Source organism: Triturus cristatus, chromosome 8 (assembly GCF_964204655.1).
Source record: "Triturus cristatus chromosome 8, aTriCri1.1, whole genome shotgun sequence".
Classification (NCBI taxonomy): domain Eukaryota; kingdom Metazoa; phylum Chordata; class Amphibia; order Caudata; family Salamandridae; genus Triturus; species Triturus cristatus.
In genome coordinates this window covers 299,905,766-299,920,476 of record NC_140591.1, presented here as the reverse complement: position 1 = coordinate 299,920,476, position 14,711 = coordinate 299,905,766, and the positions used below count along the sequence as shown (strand labels likewise).

Sequence of the window (14,711 nt, the reverse complement as noted above, 5' to 3'; positions counted from 1 at the left end):
ACATATAACAAGAATATCTACATACACATCTTGCTAGCTATTCTTGCATACCAACATTCATACCACACACAAAAAATATTTTTATACAGACAAAGGAATTATAAAAATATATACAACTGGATAGATCTCCTACAAATTACTTTTGTCAAATTTAACTGTGATAATATTGACATCAGATCGGATTTCTTTTTTCATTGGATTTAAATTGATCCATTGGAGTTCGTTTTCCAGTTGTGAGATAGCTGGTCTACGTACGTTTCGGTGATAGTATAACTTGGATCACCTTCCTCAGGACCATCAAAGAGTAAAAAGAATGGAGGGGGGGCTTTATTCTGAAAATGCAAGCACATTGTATATAAGATATAGGGAATTTTGATGTACTTAATGTTTACTTCAAAGCATCTATTATTGTCTATTTCTTTCTATTTGCTTATACATGCGAGTCTCAGAAAGAGTAAAAATAGGGGAACATTCAAAGAGGAGAAAATTAGATTATCACCCATTCAGTAAGATAAAGAACTTTATATATCATTTAGAACAAGAAGCCATACATGTCTTAGAAATGTGCCCATTAGTTAGAAAGGAAAAAGGAGAAAAACACTGATAACCTTGTGCTGAGATAGAAAACGAGTGTAGCTTAGGAGTACCTGTTCGAAGATGATACGTATACATTGTATACGTGGTTAAAACATCTGTGCCATTATTTCTAGGTTGGCTATCTGGTTGGACTTAGTCTGTTGTGGATACAGTCTCTTTCTGACTAGAAATAAATTTAAATCTGATTACAAGAGAAGTCCTATTTCAACAAAATAGGATTGTAACTCTAAGAACCTGATGTTTTCTCTTACCCTTGCAGTAAGGAAATCTTCAGTGTCAGAAAGTCTTGTATCGATGGTGTAACGTCCTGTTTGGCATATGTTAGCACCGCAAGTAGGTAAGCCTGCAGTGAAGGGACATATGGAAAGGTGGTTCAGTTTATACAAAGACATTTTTCTAGATGTATCCAAAGTGTCTAAAGTTGATCTTACCTTCCAAAAAGGTGCGGAAGACAATAAATGGGGTTTTCTTTTTTATCTTTTAAGGCATCTTTTATAGGGGTTCACCACATAGGCTTGAGAGGCTGGATTTGTTGGTGACTTCTAAAAGATAAATTTGACCATGTTGCAATTATAATCTGGTCGGATTTCAGGGCTTATATAAGCAAACAGCACATTAGAAAATTTAAAAGTGATTATCTCGGGTATATCTATTTGTTACTAGAAGGTCTATCTAGGACTAGTTGGAGTTTTGTATCGGTACAAAGTGACTAGTACAGATATTGGCTCGGTAGAGCCATGATTAAGATTTTATTAAGGTTTCTAAGTTTCTTTCGCTGTTTATAACAAGAATGAATGGATAATTGTTTTACTAGAACTCTAAGTTCTTGTGTGTGAGCGAGTTACTGATGGCATAATTATAAGAGCCCGTTTCCTCGGTTAAATAGAGGAAAAAATATTTCGAACAATGTTATCATAAGAAATTCATTGCTAAAATGACTATATGCAGACTTTATCGAGGTACAAGTCTATCGAGGTACAGATACTTGATAATGCTAAATATATAGAACGTATCTTGTCATCTTGTAGATTGTATGCTGTATACGACAGGCAAAGGCATTAACATTCATAAGAGACAAATAGAATTTAGAATTGTACTATTGTTAGTACTGAAAGGGGGAATTTGGTCTAAAAGGGAAATGTCCGCTCGACATTCGGTTAATTCAGTCGCTGGCTAGCATCGAAAAGAAACGAGAGATCTGTGTCTAAAAATATAGACTAAGCAAAAATATATAATTCTCTTGCTGTGGGGCACAGTATCGATAAAACGGACAGGATGAGACTAAGTCCGAAAAAATAGAGAAATGAAAAAACTAAGTCGTGGTGTCTGATTGGGTAGAAGCTGCTTACCTTCCGTGATTCTGTAAAGAGTAACCTTCTTTCTGTCCGATACGAAGTTTGTAACGATCGAAGTTTTAGCGCGTTTAAATGTCCAACAATTCAATGCGTGGTCTCGCGGTATTTTCTACATATCCGGTTCTATGCGTCCCAAATGATTGTAACTTTGGGCGACATTTTGGAACAGGTATCTCACAATCTAAGAGAGACATAGAATGCAGAGAACTCTTAAAATATACGCTAAATCTAACACGGAGAGTCAGTGTGTTCTGCGTCTCATAGCACGCTCTCACTATATTAACGATTCTGTGTGCTTATGGTGCATAAGATGACATCTAAGAAATGGCATTTGACTATGTGCTACGTATCATAGCGTGATCTCGCGATATTTACGATTCTGTGTGATTGTGATTATTGTAACACAAGGTGACATTTTGGAGAAGGTATTTCACACAGAAAGAGATAGAGCGAGAACAACCCTTGGGATGTATGCTAGATCTAATGCACAAAACCGTAGTGTCTTAAATTACGAAATTTTGAATTGCATAAAATACTAATCAAATTATCATCTTTAACAAAAAAGATGTCTATAAATGTGGTGTTACATCGGACTGCAAAGAAGGGCAGATAATGGTAGGCGGCATCTATACAAATAGGTCAAAGATCCTACCTGCTAATTTGATTTAAAGAACTCGTAAGCATGGGGACAATATATTAGTGCTTACTATTTGATGATCTCTCAGGCTAGAAGGTGCGACTATTTGGTAGTGGAACATAAAGACGCCATCTTGAAGAGGTTGAATATAAACAAAGGTACTGAAAAAACAAATTAGAGTGGAACCTAAATTGAACAATAGTTGTCTTTTGAATGTGAATTGAACAATAGTTGTCTTTTGAATGTGCGAGACATATCAGCTTCAATAGTGGAGGATTCAGATGCATAGATTCACGAGGTCACTAACCATGTAATGTCTTTATTTAGACCTTGATTAACTGTGTCTAAAGAGAAAATCCAAAAGGTTTCTCGTTGTTTACAAGTTTTAGTTGGATCTTTACCTGGTATGCATCTCACTCGTTCCAAAATTAACCAACGAAAGTCTGTTTCTTTATGTTGGTTGTCTGCATAGTGTCTGACTAAAGGTGCTTGTGTTTTGCCTGTTCTTATGGCAGATTTATGTTCAGACAATCGTATGCGAAATTCTCTGGATGTTTCACCTACATACCCTAGGTCACAAGGGCATAGTATCAAATAGATTACATTGGAGCTTCTACAATTAGTCATAGTTTTTAAATTCCCTGTTCTTGCCTTATAGGTCCAAGTCTTTGTGCTGATGGCTGAGGCACATGCATGGCAATTACCGCAGCTATAATTGTCTATTGGGGGAGGTAGGCCATCTATAGTAGTTTGTTTTACTAACGCCTGGGGTTTGTCTCTGCTGTGCACTAGTTTGTCTCTGAGATTAGGGTTTCTTCTGAACGCTACCAACGGTTTCTGTGTGGGTTCTTCATCATTTACATTCAGAATTTTCCAATTTTTATCTAGAACCTGTTTGATCTTATAGTTCAGATTGGAGTGATCTATGACACAAACCAACTTGTCTTGTTTGGGTTTGGGTTCATTATTGAAAAAGGTGTCTCTGTTATAGTATTTGACTCTTTTGAGTGATTGTTTTATGAGTCTTTTTGGGTATCCCCGAAGGAGGAGACGCTCTTGTAGCTGTTCTGCATGTATCATGTAATCTTTTATACTAGTGCAGTTCCTCCTAATTCTCAGAAATTCCCCAAATGGAATCAAATCTTTTTGACATGGTGGATGGTAACTGCTGTGTTCTAAAATAGTATTTTTCGCAGTAGGTTTTCTATAGAGGCTAACTGATAGCTGTCCTTCTCTGCCCATAATCCATATATCCAGGAATTCCACTTTGTCTGATGAATAATGATAAGTGAATTTGAGATTGTTGTCGCTTAAATTGAGCCAAGAAATGAATTCTGATAGCTCTGGTTCTGTGCCTGACCAGATAAAGAAGATGTCATCTATGAACCTACGCCATTGTGTGACATTTTCATAAAAAGGCGCTGCTTCATTGTAGATATGTTTCCTCTCGTATTCCCCCATGTAGATGTTAGCTACACTGGGGGCACAAGATGCCCCCATACTAGTTCCTTTGATTTGATGGAAAATGTCCTCTTTGAATTCAAAATAGCTATGTTGTAAGACTATTTGTAAACACTCTAAAATGAATGCGTCTGGTCTGTCCCCAGGAACTCTAGCCAAGAGGGCTGCCACTGCCTCTATGGCTAGGTCCTGGGGAATGTTGGTATACAAAGACTCTATGTCAAGAGTGACTAGGAATTGTGTTTGCTGGTCAAAAGGTATGTTTTCTAGAGTAGATATCATATGCCCTGTATCTTTAATATATGAAGCATACTGTGTAGTCAGGGGGCAAAGAAAGATGTCTACATATTGTGATAGGGGCTCTGTGCATGAGTTTATTGAGGAGACTATTGGTCTTAACGGAGGGTCCAAGATGTTTTTGTGAGTTTTGGGTATTCCATATAGGGCAGGTGTAACTGTATTGGTTTTGTTAAGGAAGTCAAGTTCTTTTTGGCAAATGTAGCCATCTATGAAGGCTTTGGTAGTAATTTTGTTAATAGTGTCCTTGAGACAGTTGATCGCTCTCATATTGGATGGTTGGTAATGTTCAGATATTTGTAACATGGATTTGACTTTATCTGTATAATAGGAAGTATCCATTACAACGATACCTCCTGCTTTGTCACATGGTTTGATTGTAATTAGCAAGTTGTTCTGTAAAGATTTAAAGGCCTCTCTTTCTTTATTAGTTAGATTGGGTGTCGGTTTAGGGATAAATTTTGTTATTCTCTGTATCTCTTTTACAACTGTTTTTTCAAATATAGCTACTTCCGGGCCAACCATGTCCAGAGTTGGTGTAAAATTGGATGGAGGTTTACAACCTGAGTAGTTAGTGTCTTGTTCTCCTAGGTCTACAGTGGAGAAGTATTTTTTTAATCTAATTTTTCGAAAAAACGAGAAAATGTCTTTGTTCAATCTAAACGAGTTAAGCTGCGTACTAGGTACAAACGAGAGACCTTTGCTGAGAAGTTTGGTTTCTTCTATGGACAACTCATGTTTGGACAAGTTGAAAATGGGGATTTGCTCATGTGTGGAGTGTGTCATCATTTCCAATACTGATGGTTCCTTGTCCTCATATATGGCTGCTGATGTGGAGGGTCTGTTGGTTGGTAATAATTTCTCGCTGGTCTCGAGAATCTTGCTCTTATTCTGCCCCTGCCTCTCGATAAAAAAGGAGAAGATTGTTGGCCTCTTTGATGCTGTTCTGCAAACTGACCTCTTTGGTTTCTATCGTTGTAGTTTAGATCTTCTCCTACATTGTGTCCCTCAAAGTCAGAGTCAGACGAGTTAGTGTCTGAAAAAGTCACAATTTTATTTCTTCTATCTGACCGTTGGTTGTATTGTCCTTGTTGTGGCGTATCAAATAGATTACATTGGAGCTTCTACAATTAGTCATAGTTTTTAAATTCCCTGTTCTTGCCTTATAGGTCCACGTCTTTGTGCTGATGGCTGAGGCACATGCATGGCAATTACCGCAGCTATAATTGTCTATTGGGGGAGGTAGGCCATCTATAGTAGTTTGTTTTACTAACGCCTGGGGTTTGTCTCTGCTGTGCACTAGTTTGTCTCTGAGATTAGGGTTTCTTCTGAACGCTACCAACGGTTTCTGTGTGGGTTCTTCATCATTTACATTCAGAATTTTCCAATTTTTATCTAGAACCTGTTTGATCTTATAGTTCAGATTGGAGTGATCTATGACACAAACCAACTTGTCTTGTTTGGGTTTGGGTTCATTATTGAAAAGGGTGTCTCTGTTATAGTATTTGACTCTTTTGAGTGATTGTTTTATGAGTCTTTTTGGGTATCCCCGAAGGAGGAGACGCTCTTGTAGCTGTTCTGCATGTATCATGTAATCTTTTATACTAGTGCAGTTCCTCCTAATTCTCAGAAATTCCCCAAATGGAATCAAATCTTTTTGACATGGTGGATGGTAACTGCTGTGTTCTAAAATAGTATTTTTCGCAGTAGGTTTTCTATAGAGGCTAACTGATAGCTGTCCTTCTCTGCCCATAATCCATATATCCAGGAATTCCACTTTGTCTGATGAATAATGATAAGTGAATTTGAGATTGTTGTCGCTTAAATTGAGCCAAGAAATGAATTCTGATAGCTCTGGTTCTGTGCCTGACCAGATAAAGAAGATGTCATCTATGAACCTACGCCATTGTGTGACATTTTCATAAAAAGGCGCTGCTTCATTGTAGATATGTTTCCTCTCGTATTCCCCCATGTAGATGTTAGCTACACTGGGGGCACAAGATGCCCCATACTAGTTCCTTTGATTTGCTTTGGCTGCTGATGTGGAGGGTCTGTTGGAATACTTAAAATCTGGAGTAATTCCCTCAGGATTGAGGGTTAGAAATGTACCTGCACTTTTCATTGAAGTACGCCAATTTCTGGAGCGTTGGTCACTTATTGCTAACCGGTGCTCCAGAGATTGGATGCTCCTTATCATTGAGACCGTACGAGAAATGATAGGCACACTAAACCAAGAAATCTCAGAATTAGAAGATAAATTGAAAGCTAGTTCAGCCTTGGAGGATGCAAAAATCAAACTGGATAACATCATCCAAGAAATGCAAGAATTTGATGATTATCTTATAAAGAAAAAAACCAATAAACTGAAAAAAGACATTAGATGGTTCTCACAAGAGAAAATATACCCTTATCTCTCGAGCAGTTACTATCAAGAAGGTCCGCCACAACAAGGACAATACAACCAACGGTCAGATAGAAGAAATAAAATTGTGACTTTTTCAGACACTAACTCGTCTGACTCTGACTTTGAGGGACACAATGTAGGAGAAGATCTAAACTACAACGATAGAAACTAAAGAGGTCAGTTTGCAGAACAGCATCAAAGAGGCCAACAATCTTCTCCTTTTTTATCGAGAGGCAGGGGCAGAATAAGAGCAAGATTCTCGAGACCAGCGAGAAATTATTACCAACCAACAGACCCTCCACATCAGCAGCCATATATGAGGACAAGGAACCATCAGTATTGGAAATGATGACACACTCCACACATGAGCAAATCCCCATTTTCAACTTGTCCAAACATGAGTTGTCCATAGAAGAAACCAAACTTCTCAGCAAAGGTCTCTCGTTTGTACCTAGTACGCAGCTTAACTCGTTTAGATTGAACAAAGACATTTTCTCGTTTTTTCGAAAAATTAGATTAAAAAAATACTTCTCCACTGTAGACCTAGGAGAACAAGACACTAACTACTCAGGTTGTAAACCTCCATCCAATTTTACACCAACTCTGGACATGGTTGGCCCGGAAGTAGCTATATTTGAAAAAACAGTTGTAAAAGAGATACAGAGAATAACAAAATTTATCCCTAAACCGACACCCAATCTAACTAATAAAGAAAGAGAGGCCTTTAAATCTTTACAGAACAACTTGCTAATTACAATCAAACCATGTGACAAAGCAGGAGGTATCGTTGTAATGGATACTTCCTATTATACAGATAAAGTCAAATCCATGTTACAAATATCTGAACATTACCAACCATCCAATATGAGAGCGATCAACTGTCTCAAGGACACTATTAACAAAATTACTACCAAAGCCTTCATAGATGGCTACATTTGCCAAAAAGAACTTGACTTCCTTAACAAAACCAATACAGTTACACCTGCCCTATATGGAATACCCAAAACTCACAAAAACATCTTGGACCCTCCGTTAAGACCAATAGTCTCCTCAATAAACTCATGCACAGAGCCCCTATCACAATATGTAGACATCTTTCTTTGCCCCCTGACTACACAGTATGCTTCATATATTAACGATACAGGGCATATGATATCTACTCTAGAAAACATACCTTTTGACCAGCAAACACAATTCCTAGTCACTCTTGACATAGAGTCTTTGTATACCAACATTCCCCAGGACCTAGCCATAGAGGCAGTGGCAGCCCTCTTGGCTAGAGTTCCTGGGGACAGACCAGACGCATTCATTTTAGAGTGTTTACAAATAGTCTTACAACATAGCTATTTTGAATTCAAAGAGGACATTTTCCATCAAATCAAAGGAACTAGTATGGGGGCATCTTGTGCCCCCAGTGTAGCTAACATCTACATGGGGGAATACGAGAGGAAACATATCTACAATGAAGCAGCGCCTTTTTATGAAAATGTCACACAATGGCGTAGGTTCATAGATGACATCTTCTTTATCTGGTCAGGCACAGAACCAGAGCTATCAGAATTCATTTCTTGGCTCAATTTAAGCGACAACAATCTCAAATTCACTTATCATTATTCATCAGACAAAGTGGAATTCCTGGATATATGGATTATGGGCAGAGAAGGACAGCTATCAGTTAGCCTCTATAGAAAACCTACTGCGAAAAATACTATTTTAGAACACAGCAGTTACCATCCACCATGTCAAAAAGATTTGATTCCATTTGGGGAATTTCTGAGAATTAGGAGGAACTGCACTAGTATAAAAGATTACATGATACATGCAGAACAGCTACAAGAGCGTCTCCTCCTTCGGGGATACCCAAAAAGACTCATAAAACAATCACTCAAAAGAGTCAAATACTATAACAGAGACACCTTTTTCAATAATGAACCCAAACCCAAACAAGACAAGTTGGTTTGTGTCATAGATCACTCCAATCTGAACTATAAGATCAAACAGGTTCTAGATAAAAATTGGAAAATTCTGAATGTAAATGATGAAGAACCCACACAGAAACCGTTGGTAGCGTTCAGAAGAAACCCTAATCTCAGAGACAAACTAGTGCACAGCAGAGACAAACCCCAGGCGTTAGTAAAACAAACTACTATAGATGGCCTACCTCCCCCAATAGACAATTATAGCTGCGGTAATTGCCATGCATGTGCCTCAGCCATCAGCACAAAGACTTGGACCTATAAGGCAAGAACAGGGAATTTAAAAACTATGACTAATTGTAGAAGCTCCAATGTAATCTATTTGATACTATGCCCTTGTGACCTAGGGTATGTAGGTGAAACATCCAGAGAATTTCGCATACGATTGTCTGAACATAAATCTGCCATAAGAACAGGCAAAACACAAGCACCTTTAGTCAGACACTATGCAGACAACCAACATAAAGAAACAGACTTTCGTTGGTTAATTTTGGAACGAGTGAGATGCATACCAGGTAAAGATCCAACTAAAACTTGTAAACAACGAGAAACCTTTTGGATTTTCTCTTTAGACACAGTTAATCAAGGTCTAAATAAAGACATTACATGGTTAGTGACCTCGTGAATCTATGCATCTGAATCCTCCACTATTGAAGCTGATATGTCTCGCACATTCAAAAGACAACTATTGTTCAATTCACATTCAAAAGACAACTATTGTTCAATTTAGGTTCCACTCTAATTTGTTTTTTCAGTACCTTTGTTTATATTCAACCTCTTCAAGATGGCGTCTTTATGTTCCACTACCAAATAGTCGCACCTTCTAGCCTGAGAGATCATCAAATAGTAAGCACTAATATATTGTCCCCATGCTTACGAGTTCTTTAAATCAAATTAGCAGGTAGGATCTTTGACCTATTTGTATAGATGCCGCCTACCATTATCTGCCCTTCTTTGCAGTCCGATGTAACACCACATTTATAGACATCTTTTTTGTTAAAGATGATAATTTGATTAGTATTTTATGCAATTCAAAATTTCGTAATTTAAGACACTACGGTTTTGTGCATTAGATCTAGCATACATCCCAAGGGTTGTTCTCGCTCTATCTCTTTCTGTGTGAAATACCTTCTCCAAAATGTCACCTTGTGTTACAATAATCACAATCACACAGAATCGTAAATATCGCGAGATCACGCTATGATACGTAGCACATAGTCAAATGCCATTTCTTAGATGTCATCTTATGCACCATAAGCACACAGAATCGTTAATATAGTGAGAGCGTGCTATCAGACGCAGAACACACTGACTCTCCGTGTTAGATTTAGCGTATATTTTAAGAGTTCTCTGCATTCTATGTCTCTCTTAGATTGTGAGATACCCGTTCCAAAATGTCGCCCAAAGTTACAATCATTTGGGACGCATAGAACCGGATATGTAGAAAATACCGCGAGACCACGCATTGAATTGTTGGACATTTAAACGCGCTAAAACTTCGATCGTTACAAACTTCGTATCGGACAGAAAGAAGGTTACTCTTTACAGAATCACGGAAGGTAAGCAGCTTCTACCCAAGCAGACACCACGACTTAGTTTTTTCATTTCTCTATTTTTTCGGACTTAGTCTCATCCTGTCCGTTTTATCGATACTGTGCCCCACAGCAAGAGAATTATATATTTTAGCTTAGTCTATATTTTTAGACACAGATCTCTCGTTTCTTTTCGATGCTAACCAGCGACTGAATTAACCGAATGTCGAGCGGACATTTCCCTTTTAGACCAAATTCCCCCTTTCAGTACTAACAATAGTACAATTCTAAATTCTATTTGTCTCTTATGAATGTTAATGCCTTTGCCTGTCGTATACAGCATACAATCTACAAGATGACAAGATACGTTCTATATATTTAGCATTATCAAGTATCTGTACCTCGATAGACTTGTACCTCGATAAAGTCTGCATATAGTCATTTTAGCAATGAATTTCTTATGATAACATTGTTCGAAATATTTTTTCCTCTATTTAACCGAGGAAACAGGCTCTTATAATTATGCCATCAGTAACTCGCTCACACACAAGAACTTAGAGTTCTAGTAAAACAATTATCCATTCATTCTTGTTATAAACAGCGAAAGAAACTTAGAAACCTTAATAAAATCTTAATCATGGCTCTACCGAGCCAATATCTGTACTAGTCACTTTGTACCGATACAAAACTCCAACTAGTCCTAGATAGACCTTCTAGTAACAAATAGATATACCCGAGATAATCACTTTTAAATTTTCTAATGTGCTGTTTGCTTATATAAGCCCTGAAATCCGACCAGATTATAATTGCAACATGGTCAAATTTATCTTTTAGAAGTCACCAACAAATCCAGCCTCTCAAGCCTATGTGGTGAACCCCTATAAAAGATGCCTTAAAAGATAAAAAAGAAAACCCCCTTTATTGTCTTCCGCACCTTCCTGGAAGGTAAGATCAACTTTAGACACTTTGGATACATCTAGAAAAATGTCTTTGTATAAACTGAACCACCTTTCCATATGTCCCTTCACTGCAGGCTTACCTACTTGCGGTGCTAACTTATGCCAAACAGGACGTTACACCATCGATACAAGACTTTCTGACACTGAAGATTTCCTTACTGCAAGGGTAAGAGAAAACATCAGGTTCTTAGAGTTACAATCCTCTTTTGTTGAAATAGGACTTCTCTTGTAATCAGATTTAAATTTATTTCTAGTCACAAAGAGACTGTATCCACAACAGACTAAGTCCTACCAGATAGCCAACCTAGAAATAATGGCACAGATGTTTTAACCACGTATACAATGTATACGTATCATCTTCGAACAGGTACTCCTAAGCTACACTCGTTTTCTATCTCAGCACAAGGTTATCAGTGTTTTTCTCCTTTTTCCTTTCTAACTAATGGGCACATTTCTAAGACATGTATGGCTTCTTGTTCTAAATGATATATAAAGTTCTTTATCTTACTGAATGGGTGATAATCTAATTTTCTCCTCTTTGAATGTTCCCCTATTTTTACTCTTTCTGAGACTCGCATGTATAAGCAAATAGAAAGAAATAGACAATAATAGATGCTTTGAAGTAAACATTAAGTACATCAAAATTCCCTATATCTTATATACAATGTGCTTGCATTTTCAGAATAAAGCCCCCCCCTCCATTCTTTTTACTCTTTGATGGTCCTGAGGAAGGTGATCCAAGTTATACTATCACTGAAACGTACGTAGACCAGCTATCTCACAACTGGAAAACGAACTCCAATGGATCAATTTAAATCCAATGAAAAAAGAAATCCGATCTGATGTCAATATTATCACAGTTAAATTTGACAAAAGTAATTTGTAGGAGATCTATCCAGTTGTATATATTTTTATAATTCCTTTGTCTGTATAAAAATATTTTTTGTGTGTGGTATGAATGTTGGTATGCAAGAATAGCTAGCAAGATGTGTATGTAGATATTCTTGTTATATGTTGAGGGGCAATATTAATTATTCAAGTGGTGTTATGCTTCTGATATTCACTTACTTGTTGTTTATATTATTGACTATGTAAACTTACTCTTTTCTAGAACTTTTGTAAAGCACAAACAAAGTAAATAAGAAAATGTAATATGTATGTATATTTTTGATCCAAAAAAATCCTTTCGCTTTCTTACTAAATAAAAAAACAAAAAAAGAAAAAAGCAATAATTTTGGTACAGACATTGTATTTATGGGGAATACTGATGTGTTGTTATATTGATTCTTGAGAGTTTCCACCAGCAAAAGTAAGATAGGTCGGTTAAGAGGTAATAACCCGAGATACTCATCCAGGAAGATGCCTGGCTGCCGTAGGATGAGGCGCCGCAGTGGGACCGACCGGCAACCCTGGATAAGCTGCGCCCGAATCTCTGCTCTCTGGTCCGGTAGCGTGCATGATAGCGAGAGTTTTCGAAGGCGGGCATAGAAGACGTCGATGCTTTCCGTTTCCTCTTGTCGCACCTGGCGGAGCTTGAACCACTCGAAGTCGGGGTTAGTCTGGGGGTCAAAGTGGCGATTGAGGGCCCTTATGGCGCCCGCATAGTCGTTGGCGTTCCCTCTGTCTGGTAGGGTCTCAAAGAGGTCGTACAGCTCTTCGCCACCGTAGCACATGAGGAGAGACCTCTTGACTGTTTCATCCGTCTCCCGCACCCCGACAAAGTAGTGCTCCAACCGTCCGATCTATGAGCGCCATCGCACTGCCGCCGTAGAGGGGTCCGAAAGCTCGCTAAACGGGGGCAGCGGGGCTACCGCGCTATGTCCGGGCGCGGCGGGCGCTGGCTGCGCGGCCCGCTGCTGTGGCGGTTGTGTGGTGCCTCCTCCGCTGGTGGTAGGGGTGGTCATGCTCGCTGCACCTCTCCGTCACCACCCACCTCACTGGCCGTGGCTGCAGGTCCGCTCTCCGGGCGAGACCACTGTCTCTCTCCTCCCCCGCTTGGGATGATCGCAGCTGCCTGGCTGTTGCTGCGCGCAGGCGAGACCACTGGCTGCTTCCTTCAAGGCAGATTCAGCTTCCAGGCAGGCACTGCCGAGGACGCCCCTGCAGCTTTCCTCCCTCGCGCACACTTTCCCAGGGCAGGTGGGGGCCTTGCACAGCAGACCATCGAAGGGCACTCCCCACCCCACCCAGACACAGCCCGGGCTCGCGAGGGTCGAATTCCCCCTCCGGGGCGAGCTTACCGGCAGTGGGCGGGACGAGGTTCTTCCCTCAGGGCTCCGGAGCGTCACGAGCGGCCCAGACAGCCAGCGCGAGGGTGCGCGTGCAGAAGCTCGGACTGCTTCGCCTCCGCGGACTGCCCGGAACACCGCCAGCAGGTTCGCCTCGCTGCAGGTACTCAGGAGGGGCGATGCGCGGGTGGGCTCCGCTCTCGTCGCCAATGTAGAATATGTGTGAGGGGGCAGGCCTAGTGGGGGTAGGCGCCACAAACAATAAGGGACACAGCAGTCAGGGTTACTGGTGTGGGCCAAAGACCACGAGCGGTCTTGCGCCCATTTATTTATGCCTCCGGGTGCGTGGATGCGTGTCCTGCGTAGCGGAACGGGCCGGATGGCTCCGTTACCACATTTCCCAAATATATGTATTTGACAGAGAACCTCCGCATACCCTCCTAGACGGGTGTAGCTACTACTGGTGCAGCAGGTGCAGTGGCACCGAGACCCATTGCACCCGAAATAAGACGGCATTTAGTACCTGCTCTGGAGCAGGCAGGGCCAGTTTCATTTGTGCATAAGGACGCAAGGCATCCTTGCTGTGCCACTAGCCCTGAGGGGGAACCCTTGCTGATGTCAAAATGGGGCTGGCATTTAAAATAATTATGGTGGGGGGCATATAAAGTCAGTTTAAAGTGTGTGGTTCCCGCCTAGGAGTGCTGGTTAGAAACTATTCTTATCTGCACAGAAGAATGACATGGCATGGCGACACTGGGCCGATTAATAATTCAGACTTTTGAAATATGTCCCCTTGTCGGGTCAGCATTTGCAAATGCATGCAGCGTCGCAGCGCTATATGGAATCCGCGAAAACTACCGCTCAGCTCCTAGTGCTGTCTGGGGCTGAATGTTTGGGTGAATGTGGGGTGTGCAAAGGGTTAATGGTATGAGTGGTCTTCGGGCGGGTGGTCCCCCTCGTCTCAGCCCTCGGGTGGTAGCAGATTCAGTGACCTAAGAAGGTCCATATGGTAACTTCCGGAAAATGCGGAAGCAGTCATATTTATAGACGTAGACAGGATTGTGTCAGTTACAATAATCCTGTAACCAACTTGTAGGGTAACGCCGGTGATTTAGTCCACCGTACTAATATACTTAAAGTACAAAGGTCAGATTTCAGTTTATTGCCACAGTAGTCAGAAACTTTTTACTGCCTCGGGGCTCAACTTTATATAGGGAGACAACTCTCCCGAAAGCCAGGGGTTAGGTATTTGCAATCTCACGTGC

The 14,711-nt window shown here is 40.2% G+C and overlaps 1 protein-coding gene across 1 annotated transcript; it reads right to left on the bottom strand.

Moving 5' to 3' along the window:
• Nucleotides 1-200: 200 nt before the first annotated feature.
• LOC146802010 (uncharacterized) lies at nt 201-11,153 on the bottom strand. Its single transcript, XM_085623725.1, has 4 exons — nt 10,661-11,153; nt 3,294-5,244; nt 849-940; nt 201-332 (listed from the first exon to the last, which is right to left on the bottom strand). The coding sequence occupies exons 1-4, from the start codon at nt 10,691-10,693 to the stop codon at nt 201-203; spliced, it is 2,208 nt and encodes a 735-aa protein (XP_085479851.1). The 5' UTR covers nt 10,694-11,153.
• Nucleotides 11,154-14,711: the final 3,558 nt, after the last annotated feature.